Consider the following 21,931-nt stretch of genomic DNA (forward strand, 5'->3'; position numbering starts at 1 on the left):
TAAAAGGGGGAGACAGAGAACAAAACCGTACTAACAAATTAAAATAAATAGAATGGATATGTACAAGCAAAATAAATAAATAAATAGAGTAATAAATATGTACAAACATATATACATATATACAGGTATATACAGGTATGTTAAGCGCTTACTATGTGCAAAGCTCCCTCAATGTACTCGTTGGGAGGCAAGCCCTTGAGCCTCTCGTCCATCGGCGAGGGATCCTCTTCGAAATTCCACCCCGTTTAGTTTTCCGCTTCTGGTGCGAAATATGTCAGCGTGGCTCTGTGGAAAGAGCCCGGGCTTTGGAGTCAGAGGTTGTGGGTTCAAATCCTGTCAGCTGTGTGACTTTGGGCAAGGCACTTTAACTCCTCTGTGCCTCAGTTACCTCATCTGTAAAATGGGGATGAGGACTGTGAGCCCCCCGTGGGACAACCTGATCACCTTGTATCCTCCCCAGCGCTTAGAACAGTGGTTGGCACATAGTGCTTAATAAATGACATTATTATTGTTATTATTATGAGGAATGAAGTTCTCCAGAAGGGCTGAAGGAAATGGGGGTCAGGGGATCGGAGTAATAATCATCATCATCAATCATCAATCAATCGTATTTATTGAGCACTTACTGTGTGCAGAGCACTGTACTAAGCGCTTGGGAAGTACAAGTCGGTAACATATAGAGACAGTCCCTACCCAACAGTGGGTTCACAGTCTAAAAGTAATAATAGACTTCTAGACTGTGAGCCCGTTGTTGGGTAGGGACTGTCTCTATATGTTGCCGACTTGGACTTCCCAAGCGCTTAGTACAGTGCTCTGCACACAGTTAGCTCTCAGTAAATATGATTGAATGAATAATAATAATAATAATAATGATGGTATTTATTAAGCTCTTACGATGTGCCAAGCACTGTTTTAAGTGCTGAGGGGGATACAAGGTAATTAGGTTGTCCCACATAGGGCTCGCAGTCTTCATCCCCATTTTACAGATGAGGGAACTGAGGCACAGAGAAGTCAAGTGACTTGCCCAGAGTCACACAGCTGAAAAGTGGTGGAGTCAAGACGAAAACCCATGACCTCTGACTCCCAAGCCTGTGCCCTTTCCACTAAGCCACGCTGCTTCTCACTGCTTCTTTAGTGCTTTGGTGAGCGCTAAACAAGTACCATCATGATTATTACTATTATTGTTATTATTATTATTATTAACTCTTCCTCCCCGCCTGCCCAGGCTGAGGACCCTCCCAGAGGCATTTATTTGGTTATATTTATTGAGCACTTACTGTGTGCAAAGAACTGTATTGAGCGCGTGGCATGGGACTAGCCATGCTGCTTCTCACTGCTGCTTTAGTGCTTTAGTAAGCGCTAAACAAGTACCATCATGATTTTTACTATTATTGCTATTATAATTATTAACCCTTCCCTCCTGCCCAAGCCGAGGATCCTCCCAGAGGCATTTATTTGGTCTTATTTATTGAGCACTTACTGTGTGCAAAGAACTGTACTGAGCGCCTGGCATGGTACTAGCCATACTGCTTCTCACTGCTTCTTTAGTGCTTTAGTAAGCGCTAAACTAGTACCATCATGATTATTACTATTATTACTGTCTTGACAACTTGTACTTCCCAAGCGATTAGTACAGTGCTCTGCACACAGTAAGCGCTTAGTAAATACGATTGAATGAATGAATTATTATTAACCCTTCCCTCCTGCCCAAGCCGATGACCCTCCCAGAGGCATGTATTTGGTCATATTTATTGAGCACTTACGTGTGCAAAGAACTGTACTGAGCGCGTGGCATGGGACTAGCCATGCTGCTTCACACTGCTTCTTTAGTGCTTTAGTAAGCGCTAAACAAGTACCATCATGATTATTACTATTATTGTTATTATTATTATTAATCCTTCCTCCCCGCCTGCCCAGGCTGAGGACCCTCCCAGAGACATTTATTTGGTTATATTTATTGAGCACTTACTGTGTGCAAAGAACTGTACTGAGCGCGTGGGCATGGGACTAGCCATGCTGCTTCTCACTGCTTCCTTAGTGCTTTAGTAAGCGCTAAGCAAGTACCATCATAATTATTACTATTATTGCTATTATTGTTATTAACCCTTCCCTCCTGCCCAAGCCGAGGAGCCTCCCAGAGACATTTATTTGGTCATATTTATTGAGCACTTACTGTGTGCAAAGAACTGTACTGAGCGCCTGGCATGGGACTAGCCATGCTGCTTCTCACTGCTTCTTTAGTGCTTTAGTAAGCGCTAAACAAGTACCATCATGATTATTACTATTATTGCTATTATTACTGTCTTGACAACTTGTACTTCCCAAGTGATTAGTACAGTGCTCTGCACACAGTTAGTGCTCAATAAATACGATTGAATGAATGAATTAATTATTATTAACCCTTCCTGCCTGTCCAAGCCGATGACCCTCCCAGAGGCATGTATTTGGTCATATTTATTGAGCACTTATGTGTGCGAAGAACTGTACTGAGCGCGTGGCCTGGGACTAGCCATGCTGCTTCACACTGCTTCTTTAGTGCTTTAGTAAGCGCTAAACAAGTACCATCATGATTATTACTATTATTGTTATTATTATGATTAACCCTTCCTTCCCGCCTGCCCAGGCTGAGGATCCTCCCAGAGACATTTATTTGGTTATATTTATTGAGCACTTACTGTGTGCAAAGAACTGTACTGAGCGCGTGGCACGGGGCTAGCCATGCTGCTTCTCACTGCTTCTTTAGTGCTTTAGTAAGCGCTAAACTAGGACAATCATGATTTTTACTATTATTGCTATTATAATTATTAACCCTTCCCTCCTGCCCAAGCCGAGGATCCTCCCAGAGGCATTTATTTGGTCTTATTTATTGAGCACTTACTGTGTGCAAAGAACTGTACTGAGCATGTGGCATGGGACTAGCCTTGCTGCTTCTCACTGCTTCTTTAGTGCTTAGTAAGCGCTAAGCAAGTACCATCATGATTATTACTATTATTGTTATTATTATTATTATTAACCCTTCCTCCTTGCCTGCCCAGGCCGAGGACCCTCCCAGAGACATTTATTCGGTCGTATTTATTGAGCACTTACTGTGTGCAAAGAACTGTACTGAGCGCGTGGCATGGGACTAGCCATGCTGCTTCTCACTTGCTCTTTAGTGCTTTAGTAAGCACTAAACAAGTGCCATCTTGATTATTACTATTATTGCTATTATTACTGTCTTACCAACTTGTACTTCCCAAGTGCTTAGTACAGTGATCTGCACACAGTAAGCGCTCAATAAATACAGTTGAATTAATGAATGAATTATTATTAACCCTTCCCACCTGCCCAAGCCGAGGACCCTCCCAGAGACATTTATTCGGTCGTATTTATTGAGCACTCACTGTGTGCAAAGAACTGTACTGAGCGCGTGGCATGGGACTAGCCAAGCTGCTTCTCACTGCTTCTTTAGTAAGCACTAAACAAGTACATCATGATTATTACTATTATTGCTATTATTATTATTAACCCTTCCCTCCTGCCCAATCTGAGGATCCTCCCAGAGACCTTTATTTGGTCGTATTTATTGGGCACTTACTGTGTGCAAAGAACTGTACTGAGTGCATGGCACGGGACTAGCCATGATGCTTCTCACTGCTGCTTTAGTGCTTTAGTAAGCACTAAACAAGTACCATCATGATTATTACTATTATTGCTGTTATTGTTATTAACCCTTCCCTCCTGCCCAAGCCGAGAACCCTCCCAGAGACATTTATTCGGTCGTATTTATTGAGCATTCACTGTGTGCAAAGAACTGTACTGAGCATGTGGCATGGGACTAGCCATGCTGCTTCTCACTGCTTCTTTAGTGCTTTAGTAAGCGCTAAACAAGTACCATCATGATTATTACTATTATTAACCTTTCCCACCTGCCCAAGCCGCGGATCCTCCCAGAGGCATTTATTCGGTCTTATTTATTGAGCACTTACTGTGTGCAAAGAACTGTACTGAGCGCATGGCATGGGACTAGTCATGCTGCTTCTCACTTGTTCTTCAGTGCTTTAGTAAGCACTAAACAAGTATCATCATGATTATTACTACTATTGCTATTATTATTATTAACCCTTCCCGCGTGCCCAAGCCGGGGATCCTCCCAGAGGCATTTATTCGGTGTTATTTATTGAGCGCTTACTGTGTGCAAAGAACTGTACTGAGCGCGTGGCATGGGACTAGCCATGCTGCTTCTCACTTGTTCATTATTCATTCATTCAGTTGTATTTATTGAGCGCTTACTGTGTGCAGAGCACTGTACTAAGCACTTGGGAAGTCCAAGTTGGCAACATATAGAAATGGTCCCTATGCAACAGCGGGCTCACAGTCTAGAAGGGGGAGACAGACAAGAAAACAAAACATATTAACAAAATAAAATAAATAGAATAAGTTTGTACAAGTAAAATAAATAAGTAAATAGAGTAATGGCCTAGTCCATGGGTGCCCTCTGGTTCCCCTCTACTCCCCCTTCCCGTCCCCCCGCCTTACCTCCTTCCCCTCCCCACAGCACCTGTATATATGTATATATATTTGTATATATTTATTACTCTATTTATTTTGCTTGTACATATTTGTTCTATTCATTGTATTTGGTTTATCATAATCAATTGTATTTATTGAGCGCTTACTGTGTGCAGAGCACTGTACTAAGTGCTTGGGAAGTCCAAGTTGGCAACATTTAGAGACGGTCCCTACCCAACAGTGGGCTCACAGTCTAAAAGGGGGAGACAGAGAACAAAAGCAAACATACTAACAAAATAAAATAAATAGAATAGATATGTACAAGTAAAATGAATAAATAAATAAATAGAGTAATAAATATGTACAAACATATATACATATATACAGGTGCTGCGGGGAAGGGAAGGAGGTAAGATGTTTATATGTTTTGTTTTGTTGTCCATCTCCCCCTTCTAGCCTGTGAGCCCGCTATTAGGTAGGGACCGCCTCTATACGTTGCCAACTTCCATTCATTCAGTCGCATTTCTTGAGCGCTCACTGTGCGCAGAGCACTGTACGAAGCGCTTGGGAAGTCCAAGTTGGCAACCTACATTCATTCATTCAGTCGTATTTATTGAGCGCTTACTGTGTAACCCACATTCATTCATCCATTCATTCAGTCGTATTTATTGAGCGCTCCCTGTGTGCCGAGCCCCGGACTAAGCGCTTGGGAAGTCCAAGCTGGCAGCATATAGAGGCGGTCCCTACCCAACATGAATCAATCAATCAATAAATAAATCAATCAATCGTATTTATTGAGCGCTTACTATGTGCAGAGCGCTGTACTAAGCGCTTGGGAAGTACAAATTGGCAACACATAGAGACAGTCCCTACCCAACAGTGGGCTCACAGTCTAAAAGGGGGAGACAGAGAACAGAACCAAACATACCAACAAAATAAAATAAATAGGATAGAAATGTACAAGTAAAGTAAATAAATAAATAAGTAAATAAATAGAGTAATAAATATGTACAACCATATATACATATATACAGGTGCAGTGGGGAAGGGAAGGAGGTAAGATAAGGGGATGGAGAGGGGGACGAGGGGGAGAGGAAGGAAGGGGCTCAGTCTGGGAAGGCCTCCTGGAGGAGGTGAGCTCTGGATGCTTTGCCCACAGTAAGCGCTCAATAAATACGACTGACTGAACGAATGAATGCTTTGCCCACCGTAAGCGCTCAATAAATACGACTGGATGAAATCCTTGAGCGGAAAAATGCTTCCGCACTGATGCCCCCTGAGAAGCAGCGTGGCTCAGCGGAAAGAGCGGTTCGCAGTCTGGAAGTGCTTCCCAAGCGCTTAGTCCGGTGCTCTGCACACAGTAGGCGCTCAGTAAATACCATTGAATGAATGAATGAATGAATGAATGAATGGTTCAGGGACCCGGGCTTCAATGGGGGTCAGCTTCAGCTCATCAGGCCCCACGGTTGGGGGGTCCCCTCCGCGGTGGCATGGGGGCCGGCGGGCTAAGGCCCGTGCCCGCGTCGGCCCCTCAGGACAAAGCGGTAGCCGAGCCCATCAGCCGCCTGCTGGAGTGGACACTACGCAGTTCCCACCTGCCCAGCCGGACCGGGGCCCTGCACGGCGTCCTCTACGTCCTGGAGTGCGACCTCCTGGACGAGACGGCCAAGCAGCTCATCCCGGCCATCGCCGACTACCTCCTCTCCAACCTCCGAAGCGTCGCCCAGTGAGTGACCGCCCCGGCCACCCCTTCGCCCTGCCCCCCGGAAACCTCGAAAAACACCCGGTGGGGGGGGTGGAGGCGGGTTCCGGGACGGGGTAATGATAATTATCACTGTAATAATTATCACAATATCGATTATATTATAATAATTATAGGTATAATCATATAATAGATCATTATAACATGTTATAATAATGTACGGAAAAGAAATTCATTCCGCTCCGACTTCAGTGATAATAATAATTATCCCTATAATAATTATAACAGTATTAATTATATTATAAGAATTATAAGTATAATCATATAATATAACATGTTATAATAATGTATGGAAAAGAATTTCATTCTGCTCCGACTTCAGTGATAATCATAATTATCACTATAATAACTATAGCAATATTAATTATATTACAATAATTATAAGCATAATCATATAATATAGCATTATAACATGTTATAATAATGTACGGAAAAGAAATTCATTCTGCTCCGACTTCAGTAATAATAATAATTATCACTAATAATTATAACCATATTAACTATACTATAAGAATTATAAGTATAATCATATAATAGATCATTATAACATGTTATAGTAATGTATGGAAAAGAAATTCATTCCGCTCCAACTTCAGTGATAATAATAATTATCCCTATAATAATTATAACAATATTAATTATATTATAAGAATTATAAGTATAATCATATAATATAACATGTTATAATAATGTATGGAAAAGAAATTCATTCTGCTCCGACTTCAGTGATAATAATAATTATCACTATAATAATTATAACAATATTAATTATATTATAAGAATTATAAGTATAGTCATATAATAGATCATTATAACATGTTATAATAATGTATGGAAAAGAAATTCATTCTGCTCCGACTTCAGTAATAATAATAATTATCACTATAATAATTATGACAATATTGATTATATTATAATAATTATAGGTATAATCATATAATATAACATGTTATAATAATGTATGGAAAAGAAATTCATTCCGCTCCGACTTCAGTAATAATAATAATTATCACTATAATAATTATAACAATCCACTGTTGGGTAGGGACTGTCTCTGTGTGTTGCCAATTTGTACTTCCCAAGCGCTTAGTACAGTGCTCTGCACATAGTAAATGCTCAATAAATATGATTGATTGATTGATTGATTAATTATATTATGGTAATTATAGGTATGATCATATAATAGATCATTATAACATGTTATAATAATGTACAGAAAAGAAATTCATTCTGCTCCGACTTCAGTGATAATAATAATTATCACTATAATAATTATAACAATATTAATTATATTATAATAATTATAAGTATAATCATACAATATATCATTATAACATGTTGAAATTCATTCTGCTCCGACTTCAGTAATAATAATTATTATCACTATAATAATTATAACAATATTAATTATACTATAATAATTATAAGTATAATCATATAATATAGCATTATAACATGTTATAATAATGTATGGAAAAGAAATTCATTCTGCTCCGACTTCAGTAATAATAATAATTATCACTGTAATTATTATAACCATATTAATTATATTATAAGAATTATAAGTATAATCATATAATAGATCATTATAACATGTTATAGTAATGTATGGAAAAGAAATTCATTCTGCTCCGACTTCAGTGATAATAATTATTATTACTATGATAATTATAACAATATCAATTATATTATAATAATTATAAGTATAATCATATAATATATCATTATAACATAATGTATTGTATTATAATTATATGTTATTATAATTAATCGATCAATCGTATTTATTCATTCATTCATTCAATCGCCTTTATTGAGCGCTTACTGTGTGCAGAGCACTGTACTAAGCACTTGGAAAGTACAATTCGGCAACATATAGAGACGGTCCCTGCCCAACAACAGGCTCACAGTCTAGAAGGGGGAGACAGGCAACAAAACAAGAAGACAGGCATCAATACCATCAGAATAAATAGAATTATAGAAATATCAACATCATTAGCTCATTCATTCAATCGCATTTATTGAGCGCTTACTGTGTGCAGAGCACTGGACTAAGCGCTTGGGGAGTACAAGTTGGCAGCATACAAAGACAGTCATCATCATCATCGTCATCATCAATCGTATTTATTGAGCGCTTACTGTGTGCAGAGCACTGGACTAAGCGCTTGGGAAGTCCAAGTTGGCAACATATAGAGACAGTCCCTACCCAACAGTGGGCTCACAGTCTCAAAGGGGGAGACAGAGAACAAAACCAAACATACTAACAAAATAAAATAAATAGAATAGATATGTACAAGTAAGATAAATAAATAAATAGAGTAATAAATATGTACAAAATATAAATATAATTCATATATTATAGCATATATAATTTATATAAATTATATGCGAGTTATATGTTTATATATAATTATGATATGTTATATTATTTATATAATATATTGTAATTAAATAATAATTATTATAATAACAGTTATAATTGTTATAATCATAATTATGCAGTTTTATACATTATATTAGATATTATGTATTAGATAATTATAGAATAATGATAATGGTAGCATTTATTAAGTGCTTACTATGTGCAAAGCTCTGTTCTAATAATAATAATGATGATGGCATTTATTAAGCACTTACTACGTGCAAAGCACTGTTCTAAGCGCTGGGGAGGTTACAAGGTGATCAGGTTGTCCCACGGGGGGGCTCACAGTCTCAGTCCCCATTTTACAGATGAGGTAACTGAGGCACAGAGAAGTTAAGTGACTTGTCCAAAGTCACACAGCTGACACTTGGCGGAGCCAGGGTTTGAACCCATGACCTCTGACTCCAAAGCCCGGGCTCTTCTCCACTGAGCCACGCTGCTTATAATAATTATGCAATGTTATACATTATATTAGATATTATATATTAGATAATTATATAAGAATGATAATGATATCATTTATTAAGCGCTTACTATGTGCAAAGCACTGTTCTAATAATAATAATGATGATGATGGCATTAATTAACTTCTTACTATGTGCAAAGCACTGTTCTAAGCGCTGGGGAGGTTACAAGTTGATCAGGTTGTCCCACGGGGGGCTCACATGCTTCATCCCCGTTTTCCAGATGAGGTAACTGAGGCCCAGAGAAGTGAAGTGACTCGCCCACAGTCACACAGCCGACAGTCGGCAGAGCCCGGATTTGAACCCACGACCTCTGACTCCAAAGCCCGGGCTCTTTCCACTGAGCCACGCTGCTTCTCAGGGGGCATCAGTGCGGAAGTATTCTTCTGCTCAAGGATTTCATCCAGTCGTATTTATTGAGCGCTTACTGTGGGCAAAGCATTCATTCATTCAGTCAGTCGTATTTATTGAGCGCTTACTGTGGGCAAAGCATTCATTCATTCATTGTCATATTTATTGAGTGCTTACTGTGGGCAAAGCATTCATTCATTCAGTCAGTCGTATTTATTGAGCGCTTACTGTGGGCAAAGCATTCATTCATTCATTCAGTCATATTTATTGAGCGCTTACTGTGGGCAAAGCATTCATTCATTCAGTCAGTCGTATTTATTGAGCGCTTACTGTGTGCAGAGCACTGTACTAAGCGCTTGGGAAGTACCAGTCGACAACGTATAGAGACGGTCCCTACCCAGAAACGGGCTCACAGTCTAGAAGGGGGAAGCACTGTACTAAGCGCTTAGGAGAGGACAAGTACTGATTTCCACTCGGAGCGTCACCTTGGGTCACGTGGCCGAGAAGTGACAAGGAAAATAAAAAGCATCTTAGTCGGCAACCGATGGACAGCAGCGGGAGAAGCAGCGTGGCTCAGTGGAAAGCGCCCGGGCTCGGGAGTCAGAGGATCTGGGTTCTAATCCCGGCTCCGCCCCTTGTCAGCTGCGTGACTCTGGGCAAGTCACTTCACTTCTCTGGGCCTCGGTTACCTCGTCTTTAAAATGGGGATTAAGACTGGGAGCCCCACCTGGGGCAACCTGATCACCTTTATCTCCCCCAGCGCTTCGAACAGTGCTTGGCACATAGTAAGCGCCTAACAAGTACCATTATTATTACTATTATCTGGGGGTGGGTGAGGTCTAAAGTTTATTCCGGTCAAGGATTTCATTCATCATCATCATCAATCGTATTTATTGAGCGCTTACTATGTGCAGAGCACTGTACTAAGCGCTTGGGAAGTACAAATTGGCAACATATAGAGACAGTCCCTACCCGACAGTGGGCTCACAGTCTAAAATTCAGGCCTGTTTATTGAGGGCTTACTGTGTGCAAAGCACTGAACTAAGCGCTTTGGAGAGTACAAGTACCGATTTCAAGTCAGAACGTCCTGTATATATGTATATATGTTTGTACATATTTATTACTCTATTCATTTATTTATCTTGTACATATCTATTCTATTTATTTTATTTTGTTAGTATGTTTGGTTTTGTTCTCTGCCTCCCCCTTCTAGACTGTGAGCCCGCTGTTGGGTAGGGACTGTCTCTGTGTGTTGCCGACTTGTACTTCCCAAGCGCTTAGTACAGTGCTCTGCACACAGTAAGCGCTCAATAAATACGATTGAATGAATGAATGAATGAACGTCAGCTTTGGCCCAGCGGCCAAGAAGAGAACAAGGAGAAGCATCCTAGTCTGCACCGACGGAATTGGTTTTCTTCTGGGTGTGGGTAAGGTCTAATAATAATAATAATGAGGGCATTTGTTAAGCGCTTACTATGTGCCAAGCACTGTTCTAAGCGCTGGGGGAGATGCAGGGTAATCAGGTTGTCCCACGTGGGGCTCACAGTCTTCTTCCCCATTGTACAATCAATCAATCAGTCAATCAATCAATCGACCCCAGTCTTCATCCCCATTTTACAATCAATCAATCAATCCTATTTATTGAGCACTTACTGTGTGCAGAGCACTGTACTAAGCGCTTGGGAAGTCCAGGTTGGCAACATCTAGAGACGGTCCCCACCCAACAGTGGGCTCACAGTCTAGAAGGGGGAGACAGACAACAAAACAAAACATATTAACAAAATAAAATAAATAGAATAGATATGTACAAGAAAAATAAATCAATAAATAGAGTGATAAATATGTACAAACATATATACAGGTGAGGAGACTGAGGCACAGAGAAGTTACGTGACCTGCCCAAGGTCACACAGTTGATACGTGGTGGAGCCGGGATTAGAACCCATGACCTCTGATTCCCAAGCCCGGGCTCTTTCAACTTCTATTAATAATTGTGCAAAGCACTTACTATGTGCTGTCAAGCACTAGGGTAGATAATAATAATATTATTATTATCAGCGTGTGAGAGAAGCAGCGTGGCTCAGTGGAAAGAGCCCGGGCTTTGGAGTCAGAAGTCATGGGTTCAAATCCCAGCTCCGCCACTTGTCAGCTGTGTGACTTTGGGCAAGTCACTTCACTTCTCTGGGCCTCAGTTCCCTCACCTGTCAAATGGGGATGAAGACTGGGAGCCCCACGTAGGACAACCTGATCATCTTGTGTCCTCCCCAGCGCTTAGAACAGTGCTTTGCACATAGTAAGCGCTTAACAAATGCCATTATTATTATTATTAATGATAATCATGGTACTTGTTAAGCACTTTCTATGTGCCAAGCACCGTTCTAAGCATTGCGGAAGGTACAAGTTTATCCGGTTGGACACAGTCCCTGTCCCACAGGGGGGTCACAGTCTTAATCCCCATTTTCCAGATGAGGGAACTGAGGCCGAGAGAAGTGAAGTGATTTGCCCAGGGTCACACAGCAGACATGTGGCAGAGCCGGAATTAGAACCCAGTTCCTTCTGCCTCCCATTCATTCATTCATTCATTCAATCGTATTTATTGAGCGCTTACTGTGTGCAGAGCACTGTACTAAGCGCTTGGGAAGTCCAAGTTGGCAACATATAGAGACGGTCCCTTCCCAACAACGGGCCCGGGCTCTAGCCATTATGCATCGCTGCTTCCAGATAGAAGAGAATCAGGATACAATCCCGGTCCCACGTGGGGCTCACAGTCTGAGGGAGCGAGAATAAGTATTATATCCCCATTTTACAGGTGAGGCGATTGAGGCACAGAGAAATTCAGTGGCTTGCCCGAGATCACACAGCAGGCCGGGGGCAGACGGGGATCCTTCTAGACTGTGAGCCCGCTGTTGGGTAGGGACTGTCTCTATATGTTGCCAACTTGTAATGCTAATAATGGCATTTATTAAGCGCTTACTATGTGCCAAGCACTGTTCTAAGCGCTGAGGAAGTTACAAGGTGATCAGGTTGTCCCACTGGGGGGCTCACGGTCTTAATCCCCATTTTGCAGATGAGGTAACTGAGGCATAGAGAAGTGAAGTGACTTGCCCAAAGTCACACAGCTGACAGTTGGCAGGGCCGGGATTTGAACCCATGACCTCTGACTCCAAAGCCCGGGTTCTTTCCACTGAGCCACGCTGCTCTTCTACTTGTACTTCCCAAGCGCTTAGTACAGTGCTAAGTATTGTAAGCGCTAAGCGCTTATAAGCTTACAAGCTTAGCGCTAATTCCCAAGCGCTAAGTATTGTACTTAGTACAATAATAATTATTATTATTATTAATCAATCAATCAACCAATCAACCATATTTATTGAGCACTTACTGTGTGCAGAGCACTGTACTAAGCGCTTGGGAAGTCCAAGTTGGCAACACATAGAGACGATCCCTACCCAACAGTTGTCTCACAATCTAGAAGGGGGAGACAGAGAACAAAACCAAGCATATTAACAAAATAAATAGAATAGATATGTACAAGTAAAATAAATTCATTCATTCAATCGTATTTATTGAGCGCTTACTGTATGCAGAGCACTGTACTAAGCGCTTGGGAAGTCCAAGTTGGCAACATATAGAGACGGCCCCTACCCAACAGCGGGCTCACAGTCTAGAAGGGGGGAGACAGAGAACAAAACAAAACATATTAACAAGATAAAATAAATAGAATAAATATGTACTAATAAAATAGAGTAATAAATATGTACAAACATATATATAAATAAATGGAGTAATAAATCCGTACAAACATATATACATATATACAGGTGCTGTGGGGAAGGGAAGGAGGTAAGGCGGAGAGGGAGAGGAGGGGGAGAGGAAGGAGGGGGCTCAGTCTGGGAAGGCCTCCTGGAGGAGGTGAGCTCTCAGTAGGGCCTATTACAGTGCTCTGCACACAGTAAGCGCCCAATAAATACGACTGAATGATTGATTGATTGAGCCCGCTGTTGGGCAAGTCCCTACACTGTTGTTTAGGGACTGTCTCTATATGTTGCCAACTTGTACTTCCCAAGCGCTTAGTACAGTGCTCTGCACACAGTAAGCGCTCAATAAATACGATTGAATGAATGAATGAATGAATTAGAACCTCTCCAGGCCCAGGCTCTTTCGCCGGACAACCCAATCACCTTGTATCCCCCCCTCAGCGCTTAGAACAGTGCTTTGCACATAGTAAGCGCTTAACAAATGCCATCATTATTATTAGTAGCTCGTGCCGCATTTCAGTTTCAGCCGAGGAAGCTGAACTGAGTTGCGCTTTCTTTTCAGGGGCAAAGTTGTACTGAACTGAACGCCTTTTTCCTCTCAATTGGGCGCCGCAGTTTGCCAGGTCCCGTTGAAGCACTTGGCTACACATCATCATCATCAATCGTATTTATTGAGCGCTTACTATGTGCAGAGCACTGTACTAAGCGCTTGGGTAGTACAAATTGGCAACATATAGAGACAGTCCCTACCCAACAGTGGGCTCACAGTCTAAAAACATAAACTCTCCCCGATCCCCCGGGAATCCTGTAGTCTATTACACTCACATGCTCCTTCCCAAGTGCCTCCATAGTCCTTCCAAGAGGGAGTTCCGCATGCAGATAATAATAATAATAATAATAATAATTGGCATTTATTAAGCGCTTACTATGTGCAAAGCACCGTTCTAAGCGCTGGGGAGGATACAGGGTGATCAGGTTGTCCCACTGGGGGGCTCACAGTCTTAATCCCCATTTTGCAGATGAGGTAACTGAGGCATAGAGAAGTGAAGTGACTTGCCCCAAGTCACACAGCTGACAATTGGCAGAGCTGGGATTTGAACCCATGACCTCTGACTCCAAAGCCCATGTTCTTTCCACTGAGCCTCACAGTCTTCATCCCCATTTGACAGATGAGGTCACCGAGGCCCAGAGAAGTGAAGTGACTTGCCCAAGATCGCACAGCAGATATGTGGCTGAGCCGGGATTTGAACTCATGACCTCTGACTCCAAAGCCCGGTCTCTTTCCACTGAGCCACGCTGCTTCTCTAAGCAGATCCAGCTCCGCTCTGGCAGTCCCTGCAGGGAGAGAGAGATTGTTCGTCAGTCAGTCGTATTTATTGAGCGCTTGCTGTGTGCAGAACATTAGAGAAGCAGCGTGGCTCAGTGGAAAGAGCCCGGGCTTTGGAGTCAGAGGTCACGGGTTCAAATCCCGGCTCCGCCAATTGTCAGCTGAGTGACTCGGGGCAAGTCACTTCACTTCTCTGGGCCTCAGTTCCCTCATCTGGAAAATGGGGGTGAAGACTGTGAGCCCCGCGTGGGACAACCTGATCACCTTGTAATCCCCAGCACTTAGAACAGTGCTTTGCACATAGTAAGCGCTTAATAAATGCCATCATTATTATTATTATTATTCTCTGTGCCTCAGTTCCCTCATCTGGAAAATGGGGATGAAGACTGTGAGCCCCCCGTGGGACAACCTGATCACCTTGTAACCTCCCCAGCGCTTAGAACGGTGCTTTGCACATAGTAAGCGCTTAATAAATGCCATCAAAAAAAAACATTAATTGATTCATTCAGTCGTATTTATTGAGCGCTTAGCTTTGCACATAGTAAGTGCTTAAAAAATGCCATAAAAAACATTAATTGATTCATTCAGTCATATTTACTGAGCGCTTAGAATGCTGCTTTGCTCATAGTAAGCACTTAATAAATGCCATCAAAAAACATTAATTGATTCATTCAGTCATATTTATTGAGCGCTTAGAACGGTGCTTTGCACATAGTAAGTGCTTAATAAATGCCATAAAAAACATTAATTGATTCATTCAGTTATATTTACTGAGTGCTTAGAATGCTGCTTTGCTCATAGTAAGCACTTAATAAATGCCATCAAAAAACATTAATTGATTCATTCAGTCATATTTATTGAGCGCTTAGAATGGTGCTTTGCACATAGTAAGCACTTAATAAATGCCATCAAAAAAACCATTAATTGATTCATTCAGTTATATTTATTGAGTGCTTAGAATGGTGCTTTGCACATAATAAACGCTTAATAAATGCCATCAAAAAAAAAAAGCATTAATTGATTCAGTCATTTATAGAGTGCTTAGAATAGTGCTTTGCACATAGGAAGCGCTTAATAAATGCCATCAAAAAAAACCCATTAATTGATTCATTCAGTCATTTATAGAGTGCTTAGAATAGTGCTTTGCACATAGTAAGTGCTTAATAAATGCCATCAAAAAAAACCCATTAATTGATTCATTCAGTTATATTTATTGAGTGCTTAGAACGGTGCTTTGCACATAGTAAGCGCTTAATAAATGCCATCAAAAAAAATTAATTGTTTCATTCAGTCATATTTATTGAGCGCTTAGAATGGTGCTTTGCTCATAGTAAGCGCTTAATAAATCTCATCAAAAAAATTAATTGATTCATTTAGTCATTTATAGAGTGCTTAGAATAGTGCTTTGCACATAGTAAGCGCTTAATAAATTTCATCAAAAAACATTAATTGATTCATTCAGTCATATTTATTGAGCGCTTAGAATGGTACTTTGCACATAGTAAGCGCTTAAAAATGCCATAAAAAAAATTAATTGATTCATTCAGTCATGTTTATTGAGTGCTTAGAATGGTGCTTTGCACATAGTAAGCGCTTAATAAATGTGATAAAAAACATTAATTGATTCATTCAGTCATTTATAGAGTGCTTAGAATAGTGCTTTGCACATAGTAAGCGCTTAATAAATGCCATTCAAAAAAACCATTAATTGATTCATTCAGTCATATTTATTGAGCACTTAGAACGATGCTTTGCTCATAGTAAGTGCTTAATGAATGCCATCAAAAAAAAAACATTAATTGATTCACTATCATATTTATTGAGCGCTTAGAATGGTGCTTTGCTGATAGTAAGCGCTTAAATACCATCAAAAAAAACCATTAATTGATTCATTCAGTCATTTATAGAGTGCTTAGAATAGTGCTTTGCACATAGTAAGCGCTTAATAAATGCCATCAAAAAAACATTAATTGATTCATTCAGTCATATTTATTGAGCGCTTAGAATAGTGCTTTGCACATAGTAAGCGCTTAATAAATGCCATCAAAAAAACATTAATTGATTCATTCAGTCATATTTATTGAGCGCTTAGAACGGTGCTTTGCACATAGTAAGCGCTTAATAAATGCTATCAAAAAAACATTAATTGATTCATTCAGTCATATTTTTTGAGCGCTTAGAATGGTGCTTTGTACATAGTAAGCACTTAGTAAATTTCATCAAAAAAATTAATTGATTCATTCAGTCATTTATAGAGTGCTTAGAATAGTGCTTTGCACATAGTAAGCGCTTAATAAATTTCACCAAAAAATATTAATTGATTCATTCAGTCATATTTATTGAGCGCTTAGACCGGTGCTTTGCTCATAGTAAGCGCTTAATGAATGCCATAAAAAAAATTAATGGATTCATTCAGTCATATTTATTGAGCGCTTAGAATGGTGCTTTGCACATAGTAAGCGCTTAATAAATGCTATCAAAAAAAATTAATTGATTCATTCAGTCAGATTTATTGAGCGCTTAGAACGGTGCTTTGCACATAGTAAGCGCTTAATAAATGCTATCAAAAAAACATTAATTGATTCATTCAGTCATTTATAGGAGTGCTTAGAATAGTGCTTTGCACATAGTAAGCGCTTAATAAATTTCATCAAAAAACATTAATTGATTCATTCAGTCATATTTATTGAGCGCTTAGAATGGTACTTTGCACATAGTAAGCGCTTAAAAATGCCATAAAAAATTAATTGATTCATTCAGTCATATTTATTGAGCGGCGGCAGAGGAGCGGAGGGTGCGGGCTGCGATGGAGAAGGAGAGAAGGGACGGGAGGGAGGAGGGGGCGAGGGGATGGAGGGCTTTGAAGCCAAACATTGTACAACATTGTACTGAGCGCCTGGGAGAGGACAGTAAACAGACACATTCCCTGCCCACAACAAGCTCACAGTCTAGAGGGGGAGACGGACATGAATAGAAAGAAATAAATGACAGATTCATTCAGTCGTATGTATTGAGCCCTTACTGTGTGCAGAGCACTGTACTAAGCGCTTGGGAAGTCCAAGTTGGCAACATATAGAGACGGTCCCTACCCAACAGTGGGCTAGGTGGACATAATGATGGCATTTATTAAGCGCTTACTATGTGCAGAGCACTGTTCTAAGCGCTGGGCAGGTTTCAAGGTGATCAGGTTGTCCCACGTGGGGCTCACAGTCTTCATCCCCATTTTACAGATGAGGGAACTGAGGCCCAGAGAAGTGAAGTGACTTGCCCGAAGTCACACAGCTGACTTCCTAATCCTTTGCTCTTTCCACTGAGCCACGCTGCTTCTCTCTATATAACATAAATAAATAGAATTATAAATATGTACATGTGTGCATAAATGAGCAGTGCTTTGCACATAGTAAGCGCTTAATAAATGCCATGATTATTTCTAGACTGTGAGCCTGTTGTTGGGTAGGGCCTGTCTCTATATGTTGCCAACTTGTACTTCCGAAGCGCTTAGTACAGTGCTCTGCACACAGTAGGTGCTCAATAAATACGATTGATTGATTGATTGATTAGTACAGTGCTCTGCACACAGTAAGTGCTCAATAAATAATAATAATAATAATGATGGCATTTCGTGGCTCAGTGGAAAGAGCCCGGGCTTGGGAGTCAGAGGTCATGGGTTCGAATCCCGGCCCTGCCACTTGTAAGCTGTGTGACCTTAGGCAAGCCACTTCACTTCTCTGTGCCTCAGTTACCTCATCTGTAAAATGTGGATTAAAACTGTGAGCCTCACGTGGGACAATCTCATCACCTTGTATCCCCCAGTGCTTAGAACAGTGCTTTGCACATAGTAAGCGCTTAACAAATGCCATCATTCGTTAAGCGCTTACTATGTGCAAAGCACTGTTCTAAGCACTGGGGGGGATACAGTGTGATCAAGTTGTCCCACGTGGGGCTCACAGATATAAATATATCAATCATAAATACGATTTATTATTATTATTATTGTGCACAAGTGCTGTGGGGTGGGGAAAGGGGTAGAACAAAGGGAGTAAATCGGGGCGATGGGGAGGGAGAGTAGAGGAAAGGGGGAGCTTAGCCTGGGAATTCGGTCACCTATATCCCTACGGACATTCATTACCGGGAATTGCATTTCAATCATCAATCATCATCATCAATCGTATTTATTGAGCGCTTACTATGTGCAGAGCACTGTACTAAGCGCTTGGGGAATACAAATTGGCAACACATAGAAACAGTCCCTACCCAACAGTGGGCTCACAGTATAAAAGGGATATGTACGAGTAAAATAAATAAATAAATAAATAGAGTAACAAATATGTACAAACATATATACATATAATCATCATCAATCGTATTTATTGAGCGCTTACTATGTGCAGAGCACTGTACTAAGCGCTTAGCACTGTACTCATCCCTTTCCTCTCTGCGTTTAGCAGCCCAAATGAAGTCTCTCCCCGTCTCAGGACGGCGATGAGGCGGTTCGCCTTCGGAGCCCCGGGGAGACGGTTCCCGGCCTTGTCCGTCAGTCAGTCGTATTAATCAATCAATCAATCAATCAGTCGTATTTATTATGATGGCATTAATTAAGTGCTTACTATGTGCAAAGCACTGTTCTAAGCGCCGGGGAGGTTACAAGGTTATCAGGTTGTCCTGCGTGGGGCTCACAGTCTTCATCCCCATTTTCCAGATGAGGTAACTGAGGCACAGAGAAGTGAAGTGACTGCCCAAAGTCACCCAGCTGACAGTTGGCGGAGCCAGGATTTGAACCCAGGACCTCTGACTCCAAAGCCCGGGTTCTTTCCACCGAGCCACGCTGCTTCTCACCACGCTTATTCACCATCATCATCGATCGTATTTACTGAGCGCTTACTGTGTGCAGAGCACTGTACTAAGCACTTGGGAAGTACAAATTGGCAACATCATCATCATCATCAATCGTATTTATTGAGGCTTACTGTGTGCAGAGCACTGTACTAAGCGCTTGGGAAGTACAAACTGGCAACGTATAGAGACAGTCCCTACCCAACAGTGGGCTCACAGTCTAAAAGGGGGAGACAGAGAACAAAACCAAGCATACTAACAAAATAAAATAAATAGAATAGATATGTACAGGTAAAATAAATAAATAAATAGAGTAATAAATATGTGCAAACATATATACATATATACAGGTGCTGTGGGGAAGGGAAGGAGGTAAGATGGGGGGATGGAGAGGGGGACGAAGGGGAGAGGAAGGAAGGGGCTCAGTCTGGGAAGGCTTATTCATCAATCGTATTTATTGAGCGCTTACTGTGTGCACAGCACTGTACTAAGCGCTTGGAAAGTACAAATTGGCAACATATAGAGACAGTCCCTACCCAACAGTGGGCTCACAGTCTAAAAGGGCTCACAGTCACAATCGCATTTATTGAGCGCTTACTGTATGGAGAGCACCGTACTAAGCGCTTGGGAAGTCCAAGTTGGCAACATAGAGAGACAGTCCCTACCCAACAGCGGGCTCACGGTCTAAAAGACCGCGCGCAGACCACCGTACTAAGCGCCGGGCTCAGAAGTCCGGTCCGTCCGGTCCCCTGCCGTGACCGTCGGCCGTCTCGCTCCCTTTCAGCAACGTGAATTTGCACAACCAAGAGCACGTCCTGGTGATGTGCGCGGCGGCCTTCTACCTGGTGGAGAACTACCCGCTGGACGTTGGGCCGGAATTCTCCGCGGAAATAATACAGGTGAGTGGAGCCGGAGGAGCCGGAATGGCTTTTCATTCATTCGTTCATTCATTCATTCATTCATTCATTCATTCATTCAATCGTATTTATTGAGCACTTACTGTGTGCAGAGCACTGGACTGAGCGCTTGGGAAGTACACGTTGGCGACATATGGAAGCGGCGTGGCTCAGTTGAAAGAGCCCGGGCTCGGGAGTCAGAGATCAGTCAATCAATCAATCAATCGTATTTATTGAGCGCTTATTGTGTGCAGAGCACTGGACTAAGCGCTTGGGAAGTCCAAGTTGGCAACATATAGAGACGGTCCCTACCCAACAGTGGGCTCACAGTCTAAAAGGGGGAGACGGAGAACAAAACCAAACATACTAACAAAATAAAATAAGTAGAATAGATATGTACAAGTAAAATAAATAAATAGAGTAATAAATGTGTACAAACATATATACAGGTCGTGGGTTCTAATCCTGACTCTGCCGCTTGTCAGCTGGGTGACTTGGGGCAAGTCGCTTAACCTCTCTGTGCCTCAGTTACCTCATCTGTAAAATGGGGATTAAGACTGAGCCCCCCTAGGGACAACCTGATCACCTGATATCCACTCCGGTGCTTAGAACAGTGCTTCGCACATAGAAAGCGCTTAACAAATGCCATCATTATTATTATTATTATTATAAAGAGATGATCCCTACTTAACAATCAATCAATCAATCAATTGTATTTATTGAGCGCTCGGAGAAGCGGCATGACTCAGTGGAAAGAGCCCGGGCTTTGGAGTCAGAGATCATAGGTTCGAATCCCATGTCTGCTGTGTGACCTTGGGTAAGTCACTTCACTTCTGTGAGCCTCAGTTCCCTCATCTGTAAAACGGGGGTGAAGACTGTGAGCCCCACATGGGACAACCTCATTACCTTGTTTCCCCTCCCCAGCGCTTAGAACAGTGCTTTGCACGTAGTAAGCGCTTAACAAATGCCATTACTATTATCACTACTATTATTATTACTATTATTATTACTATTAAGCGCTTAGTACAGTGCTCTGCACACAGTAAGTGCTCAATATATACGATTGATGATTACTGTGTGCAGAGCACTGTACTAAGCGCTTGGGAAGTCCAAGTTGGCAACATATAGAGACGGTCCCTACCCAACAGCGGGCTCACAGTCAAGAAGGGGGAGACACACAACAAAACAAAACATGTGGACAGGTGTCAAGTTGTCCGAATATGGGCTAGAGCCGCCTTCATCCACACACACACACATCCCGGTCACTTCCTCTTTTTTAACACGTTCTCTCCTCTCACTGACCCCATCGATACCATTATTATTATTATTATTATTATTATTATTATTATTATTATCTCCCTATATTATTATTATTATTATTATTATTATTATTATCTCCCTATAAATGGAGAGAGGAAAATTATCACCTGCGGTCTGCCGTTTTCCTTCATTGGACGGGGAGACCCCGGGAAATACGTTTGACCTCCAAGGTGTCCGAGAAGCAGCGTGACTTAGTGGAAAGAGCCTGGGCTTGAGAATCTCGGTTCTAATAATGATAATAATAATAATAATGATGGCATTTGTTAAGTGCTTACTATGTGCAAAGCACTGTTCTAAGCGCTGGGGGAGA

The 21,931-nt window shown here is 41.3% G+C and overlaps 1 protein-coding gene across 1 annotated transcript in view; it reads left to right on the top strand.

Moving 5' to 3' along the window:
- Positions 1–21,931, top strand: part of HTT (huntingtin) — a 378,122-nt gene that overhangs the window by 326,003 nt on the left and 30,188 nt on the right. The window contains exons 61-62 of the mRNA XM_038744544.1: positions 6,027–6,217; positions 20,190–20,304. Of these exons, the coding sequence (XP_038600472.1) occupies positions 6,027–6,217; positions 20,190–20,304 (306 nt within the window). The remainder of the gene's footprint in view (positions 1–6,026; positions 6,218–20,189; positions 20,305–21,931) is intronic.

Source organism: Tachyglossus aculeatus, chromosome 4 (genome assembly GCF_015852505.1).
Source record: "Tachyglossus aculeatus isolate mTacAcu1 chromosome 4, mTacAcu1.pri, whole genome shotgun sequence".
Classification (NCBI taxonomy): domain Eukaryota; kingdom Metazoa; phylum Chordata; class Mammalia; order Monotremata; family Tachyglossidae; genus Tachyglossus; species Tachyglossus aculeatus.